The 24,363-nt window shown below is 45.9% G+C and overlaps 1 protein-coding gene across 1 annotated transcript in view; it reads right to left on the reverse strand.

Moving 5' to 3' along the window:
* The window catches only part of LOC103269941 (oxysterol-binding protein-related protein 10), a gene marked incomplete at its 3' end in the record, with an annotated part of 185,275 nt that extends 164,237 nt beyond the window's left edge, over positions 1-21,038 (reverse strand). The window contains exons 1-3 of the mRNA XM_021717317.1: positions 20,779-21,038; positions 20,514-20,689; positions 15,392-15,471 (exon numbers count right to left, since the gene is read on the reverse strand). Coding sequence (XP_021572992.1) covers positions 15,392-15,471; positions 20,514-20,689; positions 20,779-21,038 — 516 coding nt within the window. The remainder of the gene's footprint in view (positions 1-15,391; positions 15,472-20,513; positions 20,690-20,778) is intronic.
* Positions 21,039-24,363: the final 3,325 nt, after the last annotated feature.

Consider the following 24,363-nt stretch of genomic DNA (forward strand, 5'->3'; position numbering starts at 1 on the left):
ATTTATTGTAGAGACGAGGTCTCGCCAAGTTGCCCAGGCGGGTCTCGAACCTGCGGGCTCGGGCAATCCACTCACCTTGGCCTCCCAAAGCGAGGGATTACAGGCTGAGCCACCGAGCTCAGCCAGAAACCTGGTTCTTTGACCCAATTTCCTACTCTGTCCCCCATGCCCAGTGTTGCTTGTTCACAGAAGTTTTGCATACGTTAAAAAAGATGGGTAAAGTAAAAAGATGACCCATGGGATGGGAGTAAACACTTACACATTATGCTGCAATAAAGGTCTAACTATCTAGACTATAGAAATAACTCACAGAACTCAATAAAAATATAAATCAGGCCAAGCATGATGGTTCACACCTGTAATCCCAGCACTCTGAGAGGCCTAGTGAGAGGATTCCCTGAGCCCATGGGTTCGAAACCAGCCTGGGCAACATGGTGAGACCTCGTCTCTACAATAAATCAAGAAATTAGCCAAGTGTGGTGGCGCACACGTAGCTCCAGCTACTTGGAAGGCTAAGCAGAAGGATCACCTAAGCCCAGCAGGTCTAGGCTGCGGTGGCCATGAGCGTGCCACTGCACTCCAGCCTGGGCAGTAGAGCAAAATACAGATGGATGGATGGATAAATGGATGGATGGATGGATGGATGGATGGATGGATGGATGGATGGATATTACAAGTGACAAGAGATTTTTATAAACATTTCTCCAGTGAAGATATATGAATGGCCAACAAGAACATGAAAACATGCTCACCATCATTCATTAGGGAAATGCAAATCAAAGATACAAGAGGATGTCACCTCACACCCACTAGTATGGCACTATAACAAATGCTGGCAAGGATATGGAAAAATTGGAATCCTTCTACACTGCTCGTAGGAATGTAAAATGGTGCAGCTGCTTTGGAAATCAGTCTCGTTGCTCCTTAAAAAGTTAAACATAGAATAACCATATGGCCCAGCAATTCCACTTTTAGAAATATACCTAAAAGAATTAAAAGCATATTCACACAAGAATTTGCACACAAGTGTTCACAGCACCATTATTCATAACAGTCAAAAAGTGAAAGCAATTCAAATATTCATAGACTGATGAATAGATTAAAAATATGGCATGCTTATATGATGGAATGGGATTCAGTCATAAGGAGAAATGAACTGAGTTGTGCTACAGTCTAGATGAACCTTGAAAACATTGTGCTAAGTGAAAGAAGCCAGACACAAATGGCCGCTCTACTGTATGATTCCATTTAAAGGAAATATCCAGAACAGGCAAGTCCTAGAGATGGTGGTTAGCGGTTGTCAAGGGCTGGGGAGAGGGGGGTGTGTGGAAAATAGGGAGTGACTGATAATGGGACCAGGGGGTGTCTTTTAGGGGTAATAAACATATTCTGGAATGAAATAGTGGTAGTGCTTGTACAATTTTGAAAAAAAAACGCTACAAACCAACTGTACACTTAAGAAAGGTAAATTTTATGATTGTGAATTAGATCTCAATTATTATTATTTTTTTAAGTCAGAGTGCAGTGACATGATCATGACGATCACGGCTTACAGCAGCCTTGACTTCAAGAGCTCAGGCAATTCTTCCACTTCAGTCTCCTGAGTAGCTGGCACTACAGTTTGTTGTTGTTGTTTTTAGTGGGAGTCTCACTCTGATGCCCAGGCTAGAGTGTAGTGGCATGCTCATGGTCATCCCAGCATCAACCCACTGGGCTCGGGTGATCCTTCCACCTCAGCCTTCTAAGTAGCCGGAACTACAGGTGTGTGCTACCACGCCCAGCTAATTTTTTTGATTTATTGTAGAGACAAGGTCTCACCATGTTGCCCAGGCTGATCTTGAACCCGCGGGCTCTGGCAATCCATTCGCCTCAGCCTCCCAAAGTTCTGGGATTACAGGCTGAGCCACTGAGCCCAGCCTGCTGGGACTATAGTTACTGCCCACCACATCCAGCGATTTTTAAAAATTTTTTTATAGAAATGAGGGCTCACATGGCAGGCTCGGTGGCTCAGCCTGTAATCCCAGTGCTTTGGGAGGCTGAGGTGAGTGGATTGCCTGAGCCTGAGGGTTCGAGACCCGCCTGGGCAACTTGGCGAGACCTCATCTCTACAATAAATCAAAAAATTAGCCGGGCGAGGTAGTGCGCGCCTGTAGTTCCAGCTACTTGGAAGGCTGAGGCGGAAGGATCACCAGAGCCCAGCAGGTCGAGGCTGCAGTGGTCCTGGCCACTGCACTCCAATCTGGGTGACAGAGACTCCAACTCAAAAAAAAAAGAAATGAGGTCTCACCATATTGCCCAGGATAGTCTTGAACTCCTGGGTTCAAACAATCTGTCCGCCTCAGCCTCCCAAAGTGCTGGGATTACAGATGTGAGTTACTACGCCCAGCTATATCTCAATTTTTTGTTGTTGTTGTTTTTGAAAGCAGGATTTATTGAGAGGACAGAAAAGGTCCCACAGTGGGAAGGGACCCGAAGGGGTTGCCTTATATCTCAATTTTTTAAAAAAGATGCAAGCCACTTGCTAGTTGTATGATCTTGAGCCTATCACTTATTCACTCTGCACCTCAGTTCCTCACCTATAAATTGGGGTAAGAGCAGTACCTGCCTGAAACAATTATTAAGAAAAATACATAAGATAGTCTAAGAAAAGTACTTATCATAGTACCTGCCACCTAGAAATGAGTAGACACATGCCGTTTCCTATGATTTCCTTCTCCCCAAAATGTGTCCCTTATGATTGTTAGTTTCTTCTCTCTTTAAAAAAAAAAGAAAATCAAGATACATTTTGCTTGAGTATCACTCCTGACTGATTTGCAGCTACTACAAACTAATAGCTCTCTATAGCATGAAAGGAATTCTCATACTTGATCTAATACAAAACACAGCAACGTTTAGAAAAATAAAATGCGATAGCTGGGATTTGGTGGTTTGCTGTTGTTATTGTTGTTGTTGCTGTTGCTGTTTTGAATTGGAGTTTCACTCTTGTCGCCCAGCCTGGAGTGTAGTGGCACACTCACGGCCACCGCAGCCTCAACCTGTTGGGCTCCGGAGATCTGTCCGCCTCAGCCTTCCAAGTAGCCAGAAATACAGGCGCACGTTACCACACCCAGCTAATTTTTTTGATTTACTGTAGAGACAAGGTCTCACCAGGCTGGTCTCGAACCCACGGGCACAGGTAATCCTCTCGCCTGGGTCTACCAAAGTGCTGGGATTACAGGCTTGAGACACCGCGCCCGGCCAGGATCTGGCTTTTTGAGGAGCCCAAATCTAATACCACTACTCCTAACACCCCTACTATGACTAGTACTGATAGTCATACTACTATTAATGACAGAGAAAGGGTGGGAGGAAGAAACAAGGTGATGTGTGCGGAGTGCTTAACATGCACTAAGCGGTTTTTATCCACCCACCATGTGTCATGTCAGTGACAGGCACAGAGGAGGTCGGTTGACTTCCCTGAAGTCCCAGGCCTGCAAGAACACACAGGCAACCACGAGGGCACACCCAAGACGCGCTTACAGGTGAGTACTGGTAGACAAGTGAGCACAGAGAGAGGCGGGGAGGTCAGCAAGGCACCACAGACGCATGGGAGCCGTCAAACCCCCATGAAGAATGGGACAGGAAGGACATTCCCTTTCCCGGTTTCCAGAAGGAACAGAAGCAACCAAGGCAGGAAGGCAGGGCAGTCCAATACACTGAGTGATGAGGGCAGAGGTGGAGGGAAGGAACCTGGACCCAAAATGGATGGACATTCAATGCCAAGGTAAAGTCCTGAACTTGCCTCAGGAAGCCGGGTGCCGCCCAAGGTTGCTGAGCCAGGATGGGTACAGTCAGCTGTCTCCCTTGCTCTCCTGCCTTTCACAAAAGCAGAGCCAAAGATGTCTGTTCCAACAACAGCCCCAGTGGGAGAGCATGCAGGCGACCCCGACCCCAGAGAGTATCAGTTCGTGCCTTCAAGTTAGTAAGGCGTAGGTCCCTGCTGCAGTCCAGACACGTGGAGAAGCGAAAGCAAACAAGCATTGAATGCCAAGGCTCTAGGGAAGATGAGGACGCCCCTCCTGACAGAAGGAAGGGAGGGACAGAAGTGGGGGATGCTCCATGCAGCCTTCAAGGATTATAAGAACTGTCCATAGTGCAAGAGGACATTAAACTAGACATTGGTGAGTTCCCTTCTCATGAACCATTTAGTATTCATGGGAGCTTGATCAGCTCTGTGCAAGAGAACTTTCTGTGATGATGGAAATGGTCTATATCTGTGCTATCCAATACAGTCGTCAGCCAAAAGCGGCTTCTGAGCACTTGAAATGGGACTAAGTGCTACTGAAGAATTGAATTCTAAATCTTATTTTGATTTATTTAAATTTGAATCGTTCATGTGGTAGAGGTCGCCATATTGGACAGCAGAGTTTGAGGACCTACAATTTTCACCCACTGTTCCTTTCCACCTACTGTTTCTTAGACAAGTGGAATAAAGGGAGTTTGGGATTCCTTCCCACCTGCTCTGGTCAGGTCTGTTTCCCTCCAAAATGCACACATTGAAATTCTAACTCCCCAAGGATGGCATTAGGACATGGGCCTTTGGAGGTGATCAGGCCATGAGGGCAGAGCCCCCATGAATGAAGTCAGTCCCTTTATAAAAGTGGCCCAAGGCCGGGCACGGTGGCCCAAGCCTGTAATCCCAGCACTTTAGGAGGCCAAGGTGAGAGGACTGCCTGAGCCCACGGGTTGGAGAACAGCCTGGGCAACTTGGCAAGACCTCATCTCTACAATAAATTAAAAAATTAGCCGGGTGTGGTAGCGCATGCCTGTAGTTCTGGCTACTTGGGAGGCTGAGGTGGAAGGATTGCCCGAGTCCAGCAGGTCGAGGCTGAGGTGGCCATGTGCATGCCACTGCACTCCAACGTGGGCGACGGAGTGAGACTCCAACTCAAAAAAAAATTGAAAAAAATAAAAATAAATATACGTGGCCCAAGAAGGCTCCCTTGTCCCTCCCACCACATAAGAACACAGCAGGAAGGCACTGCCACCAGGAACCAAATCCACCTGTTCCTCAAACTCAGACTTCATGGCCTCCAGAATCCAGAACTAAACTTCTGTTGCTCATAAGCACCCAGTCCTGGTAGCTGGTTGGAGAAGGCTGACCAGACTTCTACAGACTTCTTAAATGACTTCTGAATTATTTCAAATTGCTCTGAAAGGCTTCACACTTGCTTAATTACAAAAGAGCAGTATTCAATGCCATTTGTCAGATTTTCACCAAAATTCTGAGAATTCAGTCACTGAGATAAATACAACTGGGTACTGTTTTGAGTAGAATTGATCCTTATTGTACCACCACCAGCCTAAACGCTTTGGCGTGCATTTGTTTTCCAAGTCATTGAATGGGGGTGGGCCAGGACATTGGACTGGGTGACTTCTAACGTCCCCTGTAACCGCATGGTTTCCGAGTTGACAGATGTCACTGGGCTAGTCTTGGCAAGCAGGTGCTTCCTGTTGTGTAACATCTGAACCAGGGTTTCAAAGCATCTCCCAAAGGCCTCTGGCTCACATACCAGGGCAGGAGAAAGTCAGGAAAGTTCTAAGTTTCACCATCAGAAATATAGACTGCTGGGAGGAAAAATTAGACAACAGCTTCCAATCTCCTCACTCTTCCCATTTCGCTGTGGCTAGAATTACCCACCTCAGTCTCCGCCATCACCCTAACAGACAAACCTTTTAGTTCCACAGAAGCAGGCACACACCCCCTACACCTCCCCAAATAAAGTCTCTGAATGTCCTCAACAGGGGTGTCTGCACCTGGCAACCAGGGGCAGGTGATCACCTGGCCTCTCGGCCCAACCAGTCCTGTGCACTCAACCAAGCAGGTGGGAACGGTGGCCGGGTGACGGCACACACAGCCCTCGGGACACAAGACACCCACAGAGCATGCTCAGGTCAGGGCGGATGTGGAGCCAACCAGTGCCAGACGGTGTGCAGGCCAGTCCCTCACTCTTCTCACTGTCCCATGACCCATCATGCACTGACTAAACCCCCTCCATCACTAGGGGGGACAGATGCCATGGCAAAAGCAGGGGAGGAGGGTTAGGGATCACTGGTGTTGGCTGTCCCTGAAAAGTTGCATGACATGGGCAGGTTCCTCCCCTACCAGGGGAGAGAAAGGACTGCCCTACCTACTATTGTATTATACAGACCCCAATCGCCATGGGTAAGACAGGGCTCAGGCACCAGAAGGCCTCACGTGGACTAGGGTGCAACTATCATTCTAAGGGAATGGGAAAAGAGAAACAAAATAATTTGTGATTTGGACAGCTTCCAGCATGAATATTAATATATACACTCCCTGGAATTCAGCAGCTTTTGCGGCTCATTCAAGACCTCCTAAGACTTACAATGAATTTAAAATCCTGTACGAGACAACCATACTCCTCCAAGACCAAATTTGCATAATATTTTATCCTAAAATTTGCATTTTAATTTAGAATTACCTAGCAAGGACAATGAGCCCTAATCACCCGCCAGTCTAACCACAGCGTCTTTAAACTCTGACGTAGACCAAGATTTCTGGGGCCCTACTGTCGTCCTAGGGGTGGTGGTCCCTGTCTACGCTCAGTGATCACAAGGTCAAGTGCAGGAGACAGACGAGAAACCAGATCGTTAGAGCCCCATGTAGCAGATGCCAGGATTGATTCCATCCTGGGGCCTTGTACGATCACAAAAAGAATTTCTTGAGTATTGTAAGCTACTTCAAATATCCCAGATATCTATACTTCCTTACCTAGTTTATCCACAGATGGTGGGGGGAAAAAGTTGCTACACTCTCCATATTCCTTCCCATCTGAAGCTAGTCAAGAGTGAGACAAGGAAAAAGAGATGAGAAATGACCCAGAGGGAAAGGCAAGCAGCCAACCGGAAGACAAAACACAAGGCAGATCTCAGAAACGTTCTAAGAAACAGGACTCCAATCACACAATCACACAGTCATTTTGAAAACAAAATAACCCACATACAAAAAATAGGCCCGTGGCCAAAGCCTGGTTACAGTCCATCCTCACAGAGATGTAAGCTGCATAAAAACAAACATGTGATTTCTAAGCATGTGAACGCACAGGAATGAGAGCCAATGAAACTAAAAAGACCGGAAGACGCACCTCCAGATGGAGTCCTGTGACCTCTCTGAACTTAACCCACATCAAGGCGTGTCTGGGAGGATGTACACCCCGTGTCATCAGAGATTATGTCTGGAGGTGGGATCTGAGTGTCTTTTTAAAAATATACTTTCCTATCTTCTGAATGTTTTATACTGTGTATAGGTATTATTCATAATTTTTCAAAATACTTCCATTAGGGGGAAAAAAAGAGGCCTCAATCTCTCAGTAGTGAATTCACAGCAAGAATGTGTTTGTGGTATGCTGGAGAACACCTGTCAGAAAGAAGTCGGCTGAGCCAGAAGGAATCCCTGAGCTCCACCAAGACACTGAAGCACCACAGCCATCTCACCATGGTCCAGTGGGCTTGACAATGTGATCATTGCCACATGTCCCACGTTCTCCTGCAGGGCCGAAAGTCAGGGGAGGAGACACAAAAGCCAGTTAGCTCTAGAGCAGATTCATAAACTACAATGCTTCATATACAAGTCACCCCCACAGGTGATTCCACCTTCCATGTTCAGGAAAAAAAGAAATTTTTTTAATATTGAAACTATAATAAGTTCAGCTGGGCACAGTGGCTCACACCTGTAATCCCAGCACCTTGGGAGGCCGAGGTGAAAGGATTGTTTGAGCTCACAAGTTCAAGACCAGCCTAGGCAACATAGCGAGACTTCATCTCTACAAAAATATAAATAGATAAAAATAAAAAGTTAGCTGGGCATGGTGGTACATACCAGTAGTCCCAGCTACTCTGGAGACTGAGATGGATGAAATATCTGAGCCCAGGAGCTTGAGGCTGTGGTGAGCCATGATCATGCCACTGCACTACAGCCTGGACAACAGGGTGAGACCCTGACTCAAAAAAAAAGAAAAAGAAAAGAAACTGTAGTAAGTTTCCATCAAGTTTGGCCTTTACAAATTCTCTCAATTGGTAAGAATGAAAGCCAATGAAACTAAAACTTTCAAAATCTGAATGTCTTTTAAATGTTCTCTAATCACTTGATTTTTGTCCTCTTGACCCCACTTTTCATGAAGGCCTAAAGTTACTTGAAAACAGGACTAGTCACAAGAAAAGTCTCTATCTCTCCACCCTCAGATATTGACTTGAGTTGATATTGAATGACCCTCAGTTCTCTGATGTGGCTACTTGAAAATCATGAGGCCGATCTGAAAACAGACACAGAACCACAAATGGTCTTAAAAGCATAGTTATTTTCCTCAAGGGGTTTGTCAAAGCACCAAGGGCGGCCAAAAGTCTGGCCTGCCAAGCATCAGCCATACTGAAAATCAGCGCAGGTCTCTGAGCCGTCAACCCTGAAGCATGCTCGCATCAGCCACCGACTTTCGCCTGAGTTGTCTTGCTTGAGTCAATATGACAGCCTTATGAGACAGACGACATCACCATCTCAAAGATGGGGAGACAGAGGATCAGAAAGAATAAACATGACCTGATTAGGTGGGCTCAACACGTAACTGGCAGAGCAGGGAGTTAAATAAGGCTTCTCACTCTGGGCCCCACCGTATTTCTTCTAGACCAGAATGTCACGGATTGGAACATGGACACAATCAGAACATGCTATTTCTTCAAAGTTCATGGGAAACTGCCAAAATGCTCACCTTGTGTAATAAGCGTACCTCCTCCCAAAATATTAGTGCAAATGACGAATGTGACTTTTAAGCAACATCTTTTTTTTTTTAATGAAATGAGAACCGATTTAGAAGACCAGAGAAGAGCTCCTTTGATTACATAAGAATTGCAGACATCCTATTACAGAGCTGTTCCCTCCAAGATGTAAGAAGAGATGGAGTTCAGGAGAATTTCTATTCAAATTCTGCCAAGAAACTAGCACGGGGGATTGGAGAGCGTGTTAGTCATCTGGGCTCTTGTCTCAGCTCAGTCATTTACGAGCTGTGTGAGTTCAAGTCCATCATTTAAGTTCAGTTGACCTTGGTTTTCCAATGTGCAAAAATGGAGACAATACTACCTACCCCACAGGACCTCTGTGAGGAGGGATGCGATCAAGTTTAAGGTATCCATTATTATTACTTCTGCCAACAGGTCAGTTCCTAACCCGGCCTCAGTGCTTACCGAGTTCCCATAGCACCACTATCCTCATTCTAGGAGCTTCCCAAGACCACCCACTTGATAAAAACCAATAAGAAACCCACTCCTGCATTTGTGACCTTTAAAGTTAGACACAAGTCTGTTCTCAGGAGGATGGTCCCATGACTGTCTCTAAACCCTTTCCTCATCAGCTCAGTGCTCCAAGCTGCATTAATGTTTATAATGCATTCATCACAGCATGTTTGGTTTTGTTGTGTGTGATTTTGGGCAATGTCGATGTTCTATTCTTCCTAGCAGACCAATCCTGTGCTCTAGCAACTCCATCTCAAGTAACACTAGAAACCACAGGGTTTGATCCCCCCTGGCCTCAAGGGATCTTCCCGCCTCAGCCTCCCAAAGTGCTGGAATTGTAGGCATAAGCCACCATGCCTGGTCAATTTTTGCAGTTGGAGTCTTATTCCGTCGCCCAGAATGGAATACAGTGGCATGCTCAGGGTCACCCCAGCGCTGTCCTGCTGGGCTCCGGCAATCCCTCCGCCTCAGCCTTCTAAGTAGCCGGAACTACAGGCACACACTAACACGCCTTGCTAATTTTTTGATTTATTATAGAGACAAGGTCTCGTCAAGTTGCCCAGGCTGTTCCTGAACTCATGGATTCAGGCAATCTCCTCACCTTGGCCTCCCAAAGTGCTGGGATTACAGGCTTGAGCCACCGTGCCCCGCCATGCAAAAAAATACTTTAAATCTTAAATCTTGTTCCTTTAAAAGTAATAAGGACCACGCTTCCACTAAAATAGTTAAAATGTAAAAGACACACTCACATGAACCCATGTGACATCAACAAAGGGGGATTCTGTTGTTTGGCAGTTTCCCTCCACCCAGAATCAGAAAGTGTCCTAAAAGGAACCCACTACCCATGGAAGGAAGCACGCGGTGGCCTAACTGACAACTGTGAGGTAAGCACAAGAACAAGATACCAGAAGATCTAAATTCAAGCTTCAGTGGCACAGCCTGTGGATTAGAGTTTCCTCATATGTAAACCAATGGGGGCTGAGTGAGACAGCCAGGACTTTAGATGTCAAAGGCCAAAACATTTTTTTTAAGGTCCGGGAATTGATTTAGGGTCATTTACTTTTACGTTTGCAACAACAACAACAACACAACCTTTTCTTTGAGTTGGAATCTCACTGTGTCGCTCAGGCTGGAATGCAGTGGCACGATCACGGCTTACTGCAGCTTCAAAATCCTGGGCTCAAGCGATCCTCCTGCCTCAGCCTCCTGAGTAGCTGGAACTACAACTGCACATCATCATACCCAGCTAACTTTTTTATTTTTTATAGAGACAGGGTCTTGCTGTGTTGCCCAGACTGATCTCTAACTCCTGGCCTCAAGGGATCTTCCCATCTCAGCCACCTAAAGTTTGCAGGCATAAGCCACCATGCCTGGCCAATTTTTGCAAAAAAAAAATTTTAAATCTTAAATTTTGTTCTTAAATCTTTTAAGAGTAACAAGTATCACACTTCCACTAAAATAGTTAAAATATAAAAGATACAATCAACTACTGATACACACAATGGCGTGGATGAAATTCAAAATGACTTTTGTAAGTGAAATATGTTTGATGTGAAAAGCTGTATAATTCTATCTATAGTACCTCCTAGGAAAAGTAAAACTATACACAGGAAGCCAGTCAGTGGTTGCCAGTTGCTGGGGGCCGAAGAAGGGAAGATTAACCACATGAGGGAAATTTGGCACGGTGGAATTGTGACTGTGGTGGTGGTGGAATGACTGTATACATTTGTCAAAACTCATTGAACTTTACGCTTGAAAGGAATGAATTTTACCGTATGCATATTATGCCTCAATAAACCTGATTTTTTTTTTTTAAGGCACCGATCAATCTGCCATCTTCTACAATGAAAAGGAAGACTATTTTAACCCTCCAAAAGCAAAGCCACATAATTTCTGAAAATAAGAGTAGTTCCTCACATCAAAGAAAGGTGTCTTTGGGAACAAGTCCTTGTTTCCCTCATTTACCTCCGGGCGAAAACTTGATAAGGGCGTGACTAAGGCAGGCCTGGGTTTCAGAACCCCTTGACCGTCACCTTTAAAGCCTTCACAGCTCCAGAGTCCTGTGACTCTGGTTATCCTGCAATTTTTACTAAAGCGAATTTGAATAATTGCACCCCTTCACTTATCTAATATTTGTTCCAGGGAACCCTTGATTTTCAACAAAACGTTTTTAAAAGATAAAATTCAACAGTCAGGCTCAGTGGCTCAGCCTGTCATCCCAGCACTCTGGGAGGCCGAGGCGAGTGGACTGCCTGAGCCGGCGGGTTCGAGACCAGCCCGGGCAACTTGGCAAGACCTCGTCTCTACAATAAACTTAAAAATTAGTTGAGCAAGGTAGCGTGTGCCTGTAGTTCCGGCTACTTGGAAGGCTGGGGCAGAAAGATCACCGGAACCCCGCAGATGGCTGCTAGAGTGGCCGTGCCACTGCACTCCAGCCTGGGTGAGGAAGTAAGACTCCAACTCAAAAAAAAAAAAAAGATAAAATTCCAGAAGGAAGAAGGGATGAAGGGCCGAAAAAGTCACCTATTAGGTACAAGGTGCACAGGTAGAGGGAGGCTTGCTGAAAGACCAGACTTCGCCACCATACAATGCAACCATGTAATCAAAAACTATCTGTGCCCCCTAAAGCTACTGAAATAAATTTTTTTTTAAGTTTTTTAAGATAAAATTCCCGGCAGCTGTAGGAAGAATATTCTCTAGAGGGTGCTGGGGAGGAATTCGATCAGCTGAGAGAGAATGAGGAAAAAATACAGTGCAGGGAAGGCGTGCCATATATTCCTAATAACCCTGATGCACATTGAGAAGCGATCCTACAGTTAACTAGATATCAAGTTTACGTTCCCTTTAAGCCTCTCGACATCTTCACTATTAGCGTCTGCTTAAGCAGCCTTGGCCTTCCTAACGCTTCTGCGGAATAACAAGGTCTGTTCACAGTTTTAAAATTACCATTTCCCAGCAGATCATGCCAGCCAGGATATGAATGAGTGGCGGTATCGATTTCACCTCCAGTGCTCCAGGAATCCTACAGGCTTAAACTTCTAAACCAGTCTTTATTTTGGTTCTAATATTAACAGATGAATCAGTATTCTTGAAACTAACCAGAGAACCTGTCAGGAAAACAAATTCTCCTTCAGAGAGAATCTTCAACTTCTTCACTTCTTTTTGACTATCATTAGGATGACTTCAGTCTTCCTTCTCTGCAGTGATTCATCCAAACACCAATACACTCAAATTTGGCTTCTCTACCTCAAATCCCACTCCCAACATAAATTCCAGATGAATCAATGATGTAACCATGATCATTAAACTATAAACTCACTGGGAGAAGACAATGAAGAATGCTTTCAAACTTTTGGAGCAAAGAGGCCCTTTCTAAACACAATGCAAACCCAAAAAAAAAGCCAAAAAATAATACATACACTTGACTACAAGAATGTAAATAGTCTATATAGGAAAAAAAATTATTCAAACTCAAAATACAAATTACCTACTAGAAAAAAAAATCTGTGGTACAAATGACTGGCAAAAACATATAAATATCCTTAATATACAAAGAGTTACTGCAAATCAAGAAAAAAGAACTCAATAGAAAAATAAATCAAGAAGATAAATTGGCAATCCACATTAAAAAAAAAAAAAAAAAATGGTCAAAAAAGATACAAAGACAAACTTAGCCCCAGTCATGATTTTAGAAGTGAAAATGCAAGTAACGGGCTATTTCCTTCTTACATCTGTGAGAATACCAAAACCTGGAAATTAATAATATCCACAGTAAATGACAGAGGGAAACAAACCCTTACACACAGAATTAGTGGGAGTACAAATGAGGGTGACTCTTTTAGAAGACAATTTAGCAATGTCTATGAAAACTTAGAAAGCATCCTATATGGTCCAGCAATTCCACTGGTATAAATGCATCCTATAGACATATATTTGTATGCCTTTAAGTGTATAGGTACAAAGATGTTCGTCTCAGCCTTATATGTAACAACAGTAAGCAACTCTAAACGTCCATCAGTAGAGGACTTAAATAAAGCACTGTCACCCATTCCTAAGAACACCATCTTGGCCATCCCAGAAAGAGTGAAGCAGACCCATGTGTCTAATATCAAAAAATCGCAAAATATATCATTAAGGGAAAAGAAAAAGAAAAAGAGAAATCAGTACGCATACGACTCCATTTCTGTAAAAAATAGATGTATATCTAGATACAGATAGATATATACACATACAAAAACATACTGACACATGCCTTAACTTACTAGAATAACACACAGGAACAGTTCAAAGCAATTATCTCTAATTAGTACATATGGCACTAGGTGGAATAAGTTCTTTTAATGTTATCCACTTCTGTCTTATAAAAAGTAAAAAGGAGGCCGGGCGCAGTGGCTCACCCCTATAATACCAGCACTTTGAGAAGCCGAGGCGAGAGGATTGCCTGAGCCCACAGGTTTGAGACCAGTCTGGGCAACTTGGCGAGACCTCATCTCTACAACAAATTTTTAAAATTAGCTGGGCGTGGTGGCGCGTGCCTATAGTTCCAGTTACTTGGAAGGCTGAAGTGGAAGGATTGCCTGAGCCTAGTAGGTCGAGACTGTGGTGGCTATGAGTGTGCCACCGCACTCCAGCCTAGACAACAGAGTGAGACTCCAACTAAAAAAAAAAAAAAAAAAAGGAAAAAGATACACAAAAAGGGAAAAAACCAAACTGCCCTGCCTAGGTGTGAATAAAATATTGATGAAATGCCCGGAAATCCTACTATAATTTCTGGAAAATAAAGTAGGCCAGAAGGAAGAAAAGCTTTAGAAATAGGGTCCTATCTATAGTTTCCAGAAGATTTAGCGTAGGTCAAGTTGAGGGGCGTCACAGTAACTATCCTGAGCTTGTCAAGGGAAAGGAGGTATCTCTTTAAAATTAAGTAAATAAAAAACGCTGTGAAGAAATCTTTTTGGGTGTTATTTAAAGGGAGAATAGTGAGGTCTATCTAAGTAAGATATTTCCCATGGCCTTCAGTTAGAAAGTGCCCAGGCAGGTTATAGAAGATGGAATCATCAGAAATTTGAGGTGTTGATAAGTACCAGATGCATGAAATAGGGTGAAAGACGGCAGCTGAGTACAGCAACTAAATCTGAACTAACAATACCAAAGGTATAGTCTTGTAGACATTAACTTTCGGGATTTTTCTGAGTCAGGGTCTCACTGTATTGCCCAAACTGGAGTGCAATGGCACGATCCTAGCTCACCGGAGCCTCCAACTCCTGGGCTCAAACGATCCTCCCACCTCAGCCTACCGAGTAGTTGGAACTACAGGCGTGCACCACCACACCCAGCTAATTTTTTAATTTTTTGTAGAGACAGAGGTCTTGCTATGTTGCCCAGGCTGGTCTTGAACTCCCGGACTTAAGCAATCCTCCTGCCTCGGACTTCCATAGTGCGGGGATTACAGGCGCAAGCCACCGTGCCCAGCCTGAACATTCATTTTAACAAATATGTGTTGCCTTGAATAGACGCATTCTGAAATGATTTCCTGCGTTTTATTTACTGCAAACCTCCACACACTAATCCACGAAAATGCCCACCTCCTGTTTCCCACACACCTGACACAAGATCTCCTAAGATCTGGAGTAGAAAATAAAGCATGCCTCGGATGCCAAGTCACCTGAGAACATTTTTTACACACTTAGCACGCAGAAAAAGCTCCTTGGAAGGTACATAACCAATTCGGGGTCTAGGTTTTATTTAAGGATTGGGGGCAACATTGGTCTTCACGAACAGTGAATCTGAAAACTCTGCCTCCAGTGACATCACCCTCCAGAGTGTCTCAACAGACCAATTAGCAACTGCCTGAACTGACAACAGAAGCATCTTTCCAGAACCAGCTCCCACGGTGTCTGCAGGCCTCCACCTTCTACCTACGAGAGCATCCTCTCCCCTTTCTCCTAGCTTTCAACCCAAGTGCAACAGGACAAGTAGGGATTCCATTATGGTGGATAACTTCGAAAAATAACATGAAAACCGCCTTCCCCAAAGAAACAGAAGATTGGGCCGAAAGGTAGCCATTCGGGTCACCCAAATGCCTCTTTCCTCTCCCAAGGTTATTTACCTTAGAATTCACTTCCATCTGGTACTTGGCGCAAGCGCGAAGCTGAGTCACCCAAAACTGTCTCTCTTTCGCATCAGCAGCTAAAAGAGAGAAAACAGAGAGAGAAATGCTTGCAGAGATTGTTCCAAAACACACCCAGCTTATCTCTACACCCACCCACGTGGGTGGGGAGCCCAGGGAGTGGGAGACTGAGGGAGAAGGCAGAAAAGGCAAGCCAGATCACGGCGTTCTCAAAAGGCCTGTGCTTACAACCAAAAAACAAGTTACCCACAATCTCCACAGAAAAGGTTCTCTTATTAAAAATGTATTCGGAAATAATCTGTCAGACGAATAATTTTGCCAGCCGGGTGCAGCGACTCACACCTGTCATCCCAGCATTTTGGGAGGCCAAGGCAAGAGGACTGCTTGAGTCCAGGAGTTCAAAACCAGCCTGGGCAACATAGCAAGACCTCATCTCTACAAAAATTTTAAAAAAAATTAGCCAGACATGATACTGCAAGCCTGTAGAACCAGCTACTCAGGAGGCTGAGGTGGGAGGATCACCTGAGCATAGGATTCAAGGCTGTAGTGAGTTGTGACCATGCCACAACGGCACTTCAGCCTGGGCCACAGAGTGAGACCTGAACTAAAAAAAAAAAAAAAAAAAAAAAGATTTTTGCATTTTTTTAAAACCTCCTCTGTAAAAGTCGTTTCTACTTTTTTTTTTTTTTTTTTTTTTTTTTTGGAGTAGGCGTCTCTCTGTTGCCCAGGCTGGAGTGCAGTGGCACATTCACGGGCACCGCAGCCTCGATCTGCCAGGTTCAGGTGATCCTTCCACTTCAGCTTTCCAAGTAGCTGGAACTACAGGCGGGCACCACCACGCCCGGTTAATTTTTTGATTTATTGTAGAGACGAGGTCTTGCCAAGTTGCCCAGGCTGGTCAGAAACCCCTGAGCTCAGGCAATCCTCTCACCACAGTTTCCCAAAGTGCTGGGATTACAGGCTTGAGCCACCACGCCCAGTCATTTCTACTTCTTTAAAAATGCAGCAGGGAAGGGACCACATGTTTATTTTCAAATGTCTTGACCTTGTGGAGTTAATATAAGTATCAAAGTACAGTTTTTCAGGGCCTTTTACTATGGACCCAGAGTTGTTCTGTGGGATTATTAGTATCCACAAAACAAGCATTCAGTTGAATTACCATTTGAATATGTGTTCTCAAAGATTCATATGATGATTAGACAGAGCGAGAGACACCAATGCTGCCTTAAAGAGACTCAAATTTCCCCGAAAGACATTCAGGTGCAAGTCAACTGCATGGTCATATTATCCCATCTACAGCCTGTCTCTCAAAAAATATACATAAAATTATTCTTGGTCGGGCTTGGTGGCTCAGCCTGTAATCCTACCACTTTGGGAGGCAAAGGCGAGTGGCCTGCCTGAGCCCATGGATTCGAGACCAGCCCGGGCAACTTGGCGAGACTTCGTCTCTACAATAAAGAAGAAATTATCCAGGCATGGTAGCACATGCCTGTAGTTCCGGTTCCTTGGAAGGTTGAGGCAGAAGGATCACCAGAGACCAGCAGGTTGACACTGGGGTGACCGTGAATGTGCCACTGCCCTCCAGCCTGGGTGACGGAGTGAGATTCCAACTCAAGAAAAAAAAAATTATTCTTAAACATCAAGGGCACATAATAGGTTCTAATAAAATCTAAATTGTTGATCTAACTGTAAAATTAACTGCATAAGTATTATAATATTAACTGCATAAATGCTGACTACACAGAAAACAGAATGAGTCTCCTGAAAATTTTAATTTTATAACTTTTTTAATTTTTATTTTAATTATAGAGACAGGGTCTCACTATATTGCCCAGGCTGTTTTCAAACTCCTGGTCTCAAGGGATCCTCCTGCCTTGGCCTCCCAAAGTGCTGAGATTTACAGGTATGAACCACAGTGCCCAGTTCCCCGGAAAGTATAATTGTTTACAAAAATGGTTCTATGTGTCATTTTTCAATAAAACCTGATGTCAGCTTGAACTTTCAGTGGAAGAACTTTAGACGGGCCAGGGACAAGTCTTAAATATGCAGAAATTTGGCCTGCTTTTTTTTTTTGTAGTCGATACATTTTAGCTAAACTCAGCACTTGGGATTGTTTCATGCAGAAAACAAAACTTTTGTATTTGCTATTAAGACGGCCCTCCAAAAAGACTTCAGGTTTAATAACCCAGAAAATTGCTCCATCATTTATGGAGCAATTGTCAAATTAGTCAACTTTTTCTTTGGTATGGGTTGGTGTCATCCTGTAAACCACAGGCGGGGGGCGGGGGGAAGGTGTCGTTAAGTTGTCCACCTGCTAGTGTTTCAGCTCTGACAATTTATTAAGCAATAAACGGCAAAGCGCAGCCAAGAACTGTATAAATCTAGGCGGCTGGGACGCGCACTGCGTGAATCTCAAAAGGGAACATGAATCTTACACCATGTTGCTGGAGAACTTTCTTCTTCAACTATAGGCATTTATATTTCACGGGCTTGGGGATTGTTCTGTGGGGTTTCTGAAATATGGTTTCTCTACAGGCAATAGAAACATTAGCTGATGCCATCTCTTGGGCAGTAAAGATGGCAATAAAGGCTTCAGGAAACGGGACTGAGGCCTAAGGATCTAGGTCCCTACTCTGGCTCTGCGGAGGCAACCTGCTATGGCCAAGGAGAGATCATTGGGGCCTTTTTCCAGGACTCAGCTCTGACTCAGACAAAGGGAAATGCCATAGAAGGCAGAAAGGGCCAGGCGTGGTGACTCACACCTGTAATCTTAGCACTTTGGAAAGCAGAGGCGAGAGGATTGCCTGAGCCCAAGGGTTCAAGACCCTCCTAGACAGCTTGGCGAGACCCCATCTCTACAGTAAATCAAAAATTAGCCAGGCATGGTAGTGCATGCCTGTGGTTCCAGCTACTTGGAAGGCTGGGGCAGAAGGAACACCTGAACCCAGCAGGTCAAGGCAACGGTGGCCGTGAGTGTGGCACCGCACTCCAGCCTGGGCGACAGAGTGAGACTCCTACTCAAAAAAAAAAAAAGGCAGAATTATCAACTACCCCTCAATGCTTAAAACATACTACCTTTCCTCGGGCCTTCATAAGTAATACTGACTGTGTGTATATGCGTGTGTACACACACATTAGGATTTTTGTTTGTTGTTCTGTTTTGTTACTTTATTGGAAGAAGAGGGGCAGCAGAAGCGTGGCAACGTAACCCTCATAGGATTCTGGTAGAATGGTCTAGCAATTCAATTACCCAGTGATTTCATTACAAGTCTGACATTTCTGCGAGATGGATGTGACTTGGGGGTGAACGCTGGACTCCCTGGACGGTCATCCTCGTTTCTCAGGATGCTGAGCGGACACCAGTTTTTGAGAAGCAAAGAGAAGGGAAGAAGGCGTGACAAGGGAGACTGACTCCACACGCCGTCCTCTCCACAGGCTCTGCCGCGACGATGCCTTGAGTAAGACTTGAATAAAGGGGTCCTTTACAGTTCCAGAGAAACTTCGAGGAAGCACTATGACCCTTAAGGCTTTTCTGCCCTTATAGTACAGCCCCCACGGGACCCTCTAGCGAAGTCCCTACAGATGATCAGGTCAAAGAAAACACACACTGACCCGAGACCGAGAATCTTCAGGCTGGGCACAGTGACTCACGCCTGTAATCCCAGCACTTTGGGAGGCCGGGGAGGGAGGACTGCTTGAACTCAGGAATTCAAGACCAGCCTAGGCAACATAGAGAGACTTAGTCTCCTCAAAAATTAGCCAGGTGTGGTAGTGGGTGCCTGTAGCCCCAGCTACTGGCAAGGTTGAGGTGGAAGGATCGCCTGAGCCCAGGAGGTTGAGGCTGTGGTGAGCCAGGATGGTGACAGAGTGAGAGCCTGACTCAAAAAAGGAAAAAACCTAGTGGGATACCGCCAGTGTGGAGCCAGGGGGAGAGACACAACCATAATAAGGGTATCTGATCTCAAACCAGGCAAAACAGGGACCAAAGGGAGGCCCAAACTCTACCTGAATGATGTCCACTTGTATACCTAATCCTTAATTGCACCCCATATCTTTAAAATAAGATATATTTTTTAAAAAAAGAAAGAACGAACAATCTTTCAAAGTCCTAGCACTCACTCACCTTTCATTTGTCCCTTTTTTAAAATTTATTTTGTATTATAAAGATGTGGGGTACAATTCATTATTTTTTTACTGTAAAGATGTGGGGTACAATTCAGGGTTGGGTATACAAACGTTGATTATGCAGGTACCCTTGTTGATAGGTGTGCCCTCCTTCCCCTGGCAGTTTCCCTCAACTGCCAGTCCCACCCCGCCTCCCCTGACAGTTTCCCACTACTGCCAATCCCTGTCTTATAAGATTATGATAATTGTTCAAGGACCACTTATGAGTAAGAACATACGGTATTCTGTTCTTTGTTTCTGTGATAGATCACCAAGTATGATCGACTCTAAATCCATCCAAATTGCTGCAAAGTCCGTATGTTTGTCCTTCTTTATGGCTACACAATATTCCATTGTGTATATGTACCACATTTGTTTTTATCCAGTCCAGTTTCCATGGGCAGCAGGCTTTTTTTTTTTGTTTTTTTGTTTCTGATTCAGAGTCTCACTCTTCACCCAGGCTGGAGTGCAGTGACAAGACCATGGCTCACCGTAACCTTGACCTCCTGGGCTCAGATGATCCTCTCACCTCAGATTCCTGAGTATCTGGGACTACAGGCGTGTGCCTCCATGCTTGGCTAGTTTTTGTTTTTGTTTTTGTTTTTGTTTTGGTGGAGATGAGGTCTCACTATGTTGCCCAGGCTGGTCCCAAACTCCTGGGCTCAAGCAAACCTCCCGCCTTGGTCTCCCAAGTGCTGGGATTACAGGCTTGAGGCACGGTCCTTAATTCCTCAGTTCATTAGGACAACTAGTTCCTAAATCAGCTCCATCTCCCCACCCTGGGGAGTAAGAGGAGCAGAGTCTGTCTGTCACCTCCAAACACAGCAAATCATAAAAGATGACTTTAAAAATGAAAAAACCAGAGTGCCATCACCACGGCAACGATAAAACGCAGCCCATGAGGCCCGTCGGAAAAGTTCCCAGGAGAAGCACGTACCTCTCAGCTTAAACATCTCTCCGTTAGCGGAGTACACCACCAGCATGTGGGGGGCTTCGTCGCTCAGGGACACTATGGCTCCGGCCAGAGACAGGGCTCCTCGGGGCTTCTGGTGTTTGCTTTGCTCATTCACAAAATACTGCAGGATGCCAGCCTCAAAATCCAGAACAAAGTACCTGTGCAGAGAAACCACAGGACATCACGTTTCTCCCCAGCCAAGCCGACAAGCAGGGCCGTCCTGAAGCCACCAGCGAGGCGCCCAAACCGTGAAGCCGGAGACCTCGCGTCCCTCCCCTCCGCCCCAGAGATGGCAGCCCGAGTGAGGGGAGAGCCATGGACACTCAGACCACAGCAGGGCTTGGATGGAGCCACGGCAGGCTGTGGCACGATGCCACCGCTCCACTTGGTGCCCACGCACGCCACATGAAACCCCAGGAGGGCGGGAATGGTGGAAGCCTCACCACACAGCCCCTCGTGACATGTTCCACATGAGTCCAGGGGAACAGCTGGAACTCGAGGCCTCATGCCCAGAGAGCAACAGCAGGCTGGACCTCCCCCTCCTGCTGGAGGGACCAGGAGGAGTCTGAACACCGGTGTCATCTGCTGGGAGCTGGGGTGTTTCTGTGGCCACCCGGACACACACCGGCAGGACCTTTGTCACCCAAAGCGGCAAGGACTCCCCCTGCTCTGGGAGGCTGAAATGCCACTGAACGCCACGTCCGGGTAAAAAGAAGAGAATAGCAATTGGCCTAAATCGCACAACCAATCCTTGCAGCCAAATACCCGGCCTGTATATTTTCTCAAGCTATCACCCAGGAAGCAGTCAAGACGACGTCTCCCTCTCCACCAGGACGGAAATGTCTTCATCTGGGACTCAACCTCCTCCCGTGGCCTAGAGACCCAGCACGGCCCTGGCTGCCTTTTCTACCTCCTCAGGTCATGATCCACTCGCACTGGTCTTTTCTCTCTCCCTTCATATCCTCCAAGTTGCCTCCTCCCACAGGACCTTTGCACATGCTGTTCCCGCCGCCTGCAGCGGTGACTCTAAGTGGTCCACACATTTTGATGGTCCAAGTCCACCAACTTACCAATCCACAACAGTCTTCGGAAACTTTTCCTACGTTTGGCTTTGTTTCAACATCTAACTGCGTGATCAGTTGGACATGTCTCATTAAACAGTTCAGATACTATCAAACACACATCGGCCACTCAAGCCACCACTAGTCATGACTTAATCACAGTACCATGATGGAGGAGGCAAGTCAGTCCTTCACCACGGACAGTTGGAGAAAAACTTGCCTAGAATGTTTCTCCCACTGACTAGACTATGATTCCTTCCCCTTCTCGCCATGTTAAAGTCTCCCGACCAGGTCAAATATTCTTCCCCGTAGCACCTGGAAATTCTCCTTCGTGGCAGTGGCCCCCGTGGAAGTCCACATTTGCGTAATTATCTGAGTCAGCCTCTGGCTTCCCCCCTAGACTCGATGCTCCATGGAGGTAGAAAGTGTTTTTCCCCAGTGCCTGACACTCACTGCTGCCCATTTAACCTTTGTGAAAGCAATAGACAAAGACAGGCTGGGTTCGGTGGCTCAGCCTGTCATCCCAGCACTTTGGGAGGCCGAGGTGGGTGGACTGCCTGAGCCCGAGGGTTCGAGACTCACCTGGGCAACTTGGCGAGATCTCATCTCTACAATAAATCAAAAACTAGCCGGGCGTGGTAGCATATGCCTGTAGTTCCAGCTACTTCGAAGGTTGAGGTAGAAGGATCACCAGAGCCCAGCAGGTCAAGGGTGCAGTGGCTGGGAGCATGCCACTGTACTCCAGCCTGGGCGACAGAGTGAGACTCTGACTCAAAAAAAAAAAAAAGAAATGGACGAAGACAAAAGCCTCTGAAGCCCAGTTTCCCATCCATACACCTGGACAGCTGGGGCATACCATGAGTTCACGAAGACAACACAAAACACTCTACATATAGGAGAAATACATGGCAGGACTCACCATAGGTTAGACACTGACCGGGCATGGCGGCTCACGTCTGTAATCCCATTACTCTGGGAGGCCAAGGTGGGAGGATTGCTTAAGGCCAAGAGTTCGAGACCAGCCTGGGCAACATGGTGAGCTCCTGTCTACACTAAAATAATTTAAAAATTAGCTGGGTATGGTGGCACATGCCTGTCGTCCAGCCATTTGGGAGGCTGAGGTGGGAGGATTGCTTGAACCCAGGAGGCCAGGGCTGCAGTGAGCCATGAAACCTCGACTCAAAAAACAAAAATAAAAAAAGTGGATGTGAGAACAAAGGTCAGACAGATACCACCCACACTACTAACTTAGGCAGTTTTCACAGTTTCAGTATTAGACTGCATTCCGTTCCTCTCGATGCCAGTGTATCTTCGCAAAGGGTGTCAGCAGGTGCAGTGATTAAAAACAACGACAGCAACAATAAAAAAATCAACACAGACCGGGAAAAGAGACCAGCAATGACCAACGTGATTCCAAGACCTCAGAAGTCTTGGCTGCCGGCAGGCACATGCATCTCACTAATAAGTAAAGGTGGTTATTTAAGCAACTAAAATATTTTCCTTTCAACTGATATTTGTTACTTTTTTTCAAATGGCTCCTGAGTCTCTTGGACACAAATATGTATGAGACTGTTTGAGACAAACCACTGGAGAAGGAACCTGTGAGAGATTTCTTTGAACTTACAAGCAGCATTCACCAAGAAAGTTCACATACCTCTGACCTAATTCATTCTCCCAGCAAACCAACAGATATGACCCCCGTTTTCCAGATACCCCGGGACTTGAACGAACTCAAATTCGACGCAGCCCATCTGGGTCCGCATTCCAGGCTGGGTCCACACCAGCAATCATAGACTTATGTGCAGCTCACTTAAATCCCCCTCGTCACATCTCCATGTCACCTGTCCAGCACTTAAGAACTTTATTCTCCAGGCCAGGTGCAGGTGTGCACACCTACAATCCCAGCACTTTGGGAGGCTGAGGCAGGAGGACTGCTGGAGACCGGCGTTCGACCTCAGCCTAGGCAACAGAGCAGGACCTCATGTCTATAAAAAAAATTAAAAATAAATTTATGCTGGGCATGGTGGTACACGTCTGTCATACCAGCTCTTCAAGAGGCTGAGGCGGGAAGATTGCTTGAGCCCAGGAGGTCGAGGCTGTGGTGAGCCGTGCCACTGCACTCCAGCCTGGGAGACAGAGTGAGACCCCAACTCAAATAAAAAAAGGACTTGATCCTCCAAGTCTTCCTGCTCCAACAGAGCTCAAGAGCTAAAAGCTCCACCCCCACAAGACATCAAATGAGAAGACTAACCCCTAGGGAAAAAACTAAACTAAACTAAAAGCCCCTCTGCCTGGCAACAGGGGTCCCTGCCTGACCCCCCGCCCCGGGAGCAAGGTGCAGCCCTCCTCCTCCCAAGCCCCAATTCTTCTAAGAGACCCACTTTAAATTTTTTTTAACATTCCAGATGGCCTGGCCAAGACTATCTATTCTTCTCCTCCCTTTCCCTTCTATCTCTCAGTCCCTCTAATAAAGGGCCGGGTTCTCCCATCAGCAGGAATAAATCAAGACACCAACCTGTGTCACAACCAGGGCTACTCAAAGCGGATCACCAGTCCTGCAGAATCAACACCACCTGGGATCCGGTTCCCAATGGAAATTCTTGGGCCCCACCCAAGACCCGCCAGGGAATCAGAAACTCTGGGGGAGGAGCCCAGGAAGCTGTGGCTTTTTTGTGGTTTTTTTTGTGTTTTTTGAGTTGGAGTCTCACTCTGTCACCCAGATTGGAGTGCAGTGGCCGCTCCCGGCCACCGCAGCCTCGACCTGCTGGGCT

This window comes from Carlito syrichta, unplaced genomic scaffold (assembly GCF_000164805.1).
Source record: "Carlito syrichta isolate Samal-C Ts95f unplaced genomic scaffold, Tarsius_syrichta-2.0.1 Scaffold309644, whole genome shotgun sequence".
Lineage (NCBI taxonomy): Eukaryota > Metazoa > Chordata > Mammalia > Primates > Tarsiidae > Carlito > Carlito syrichta.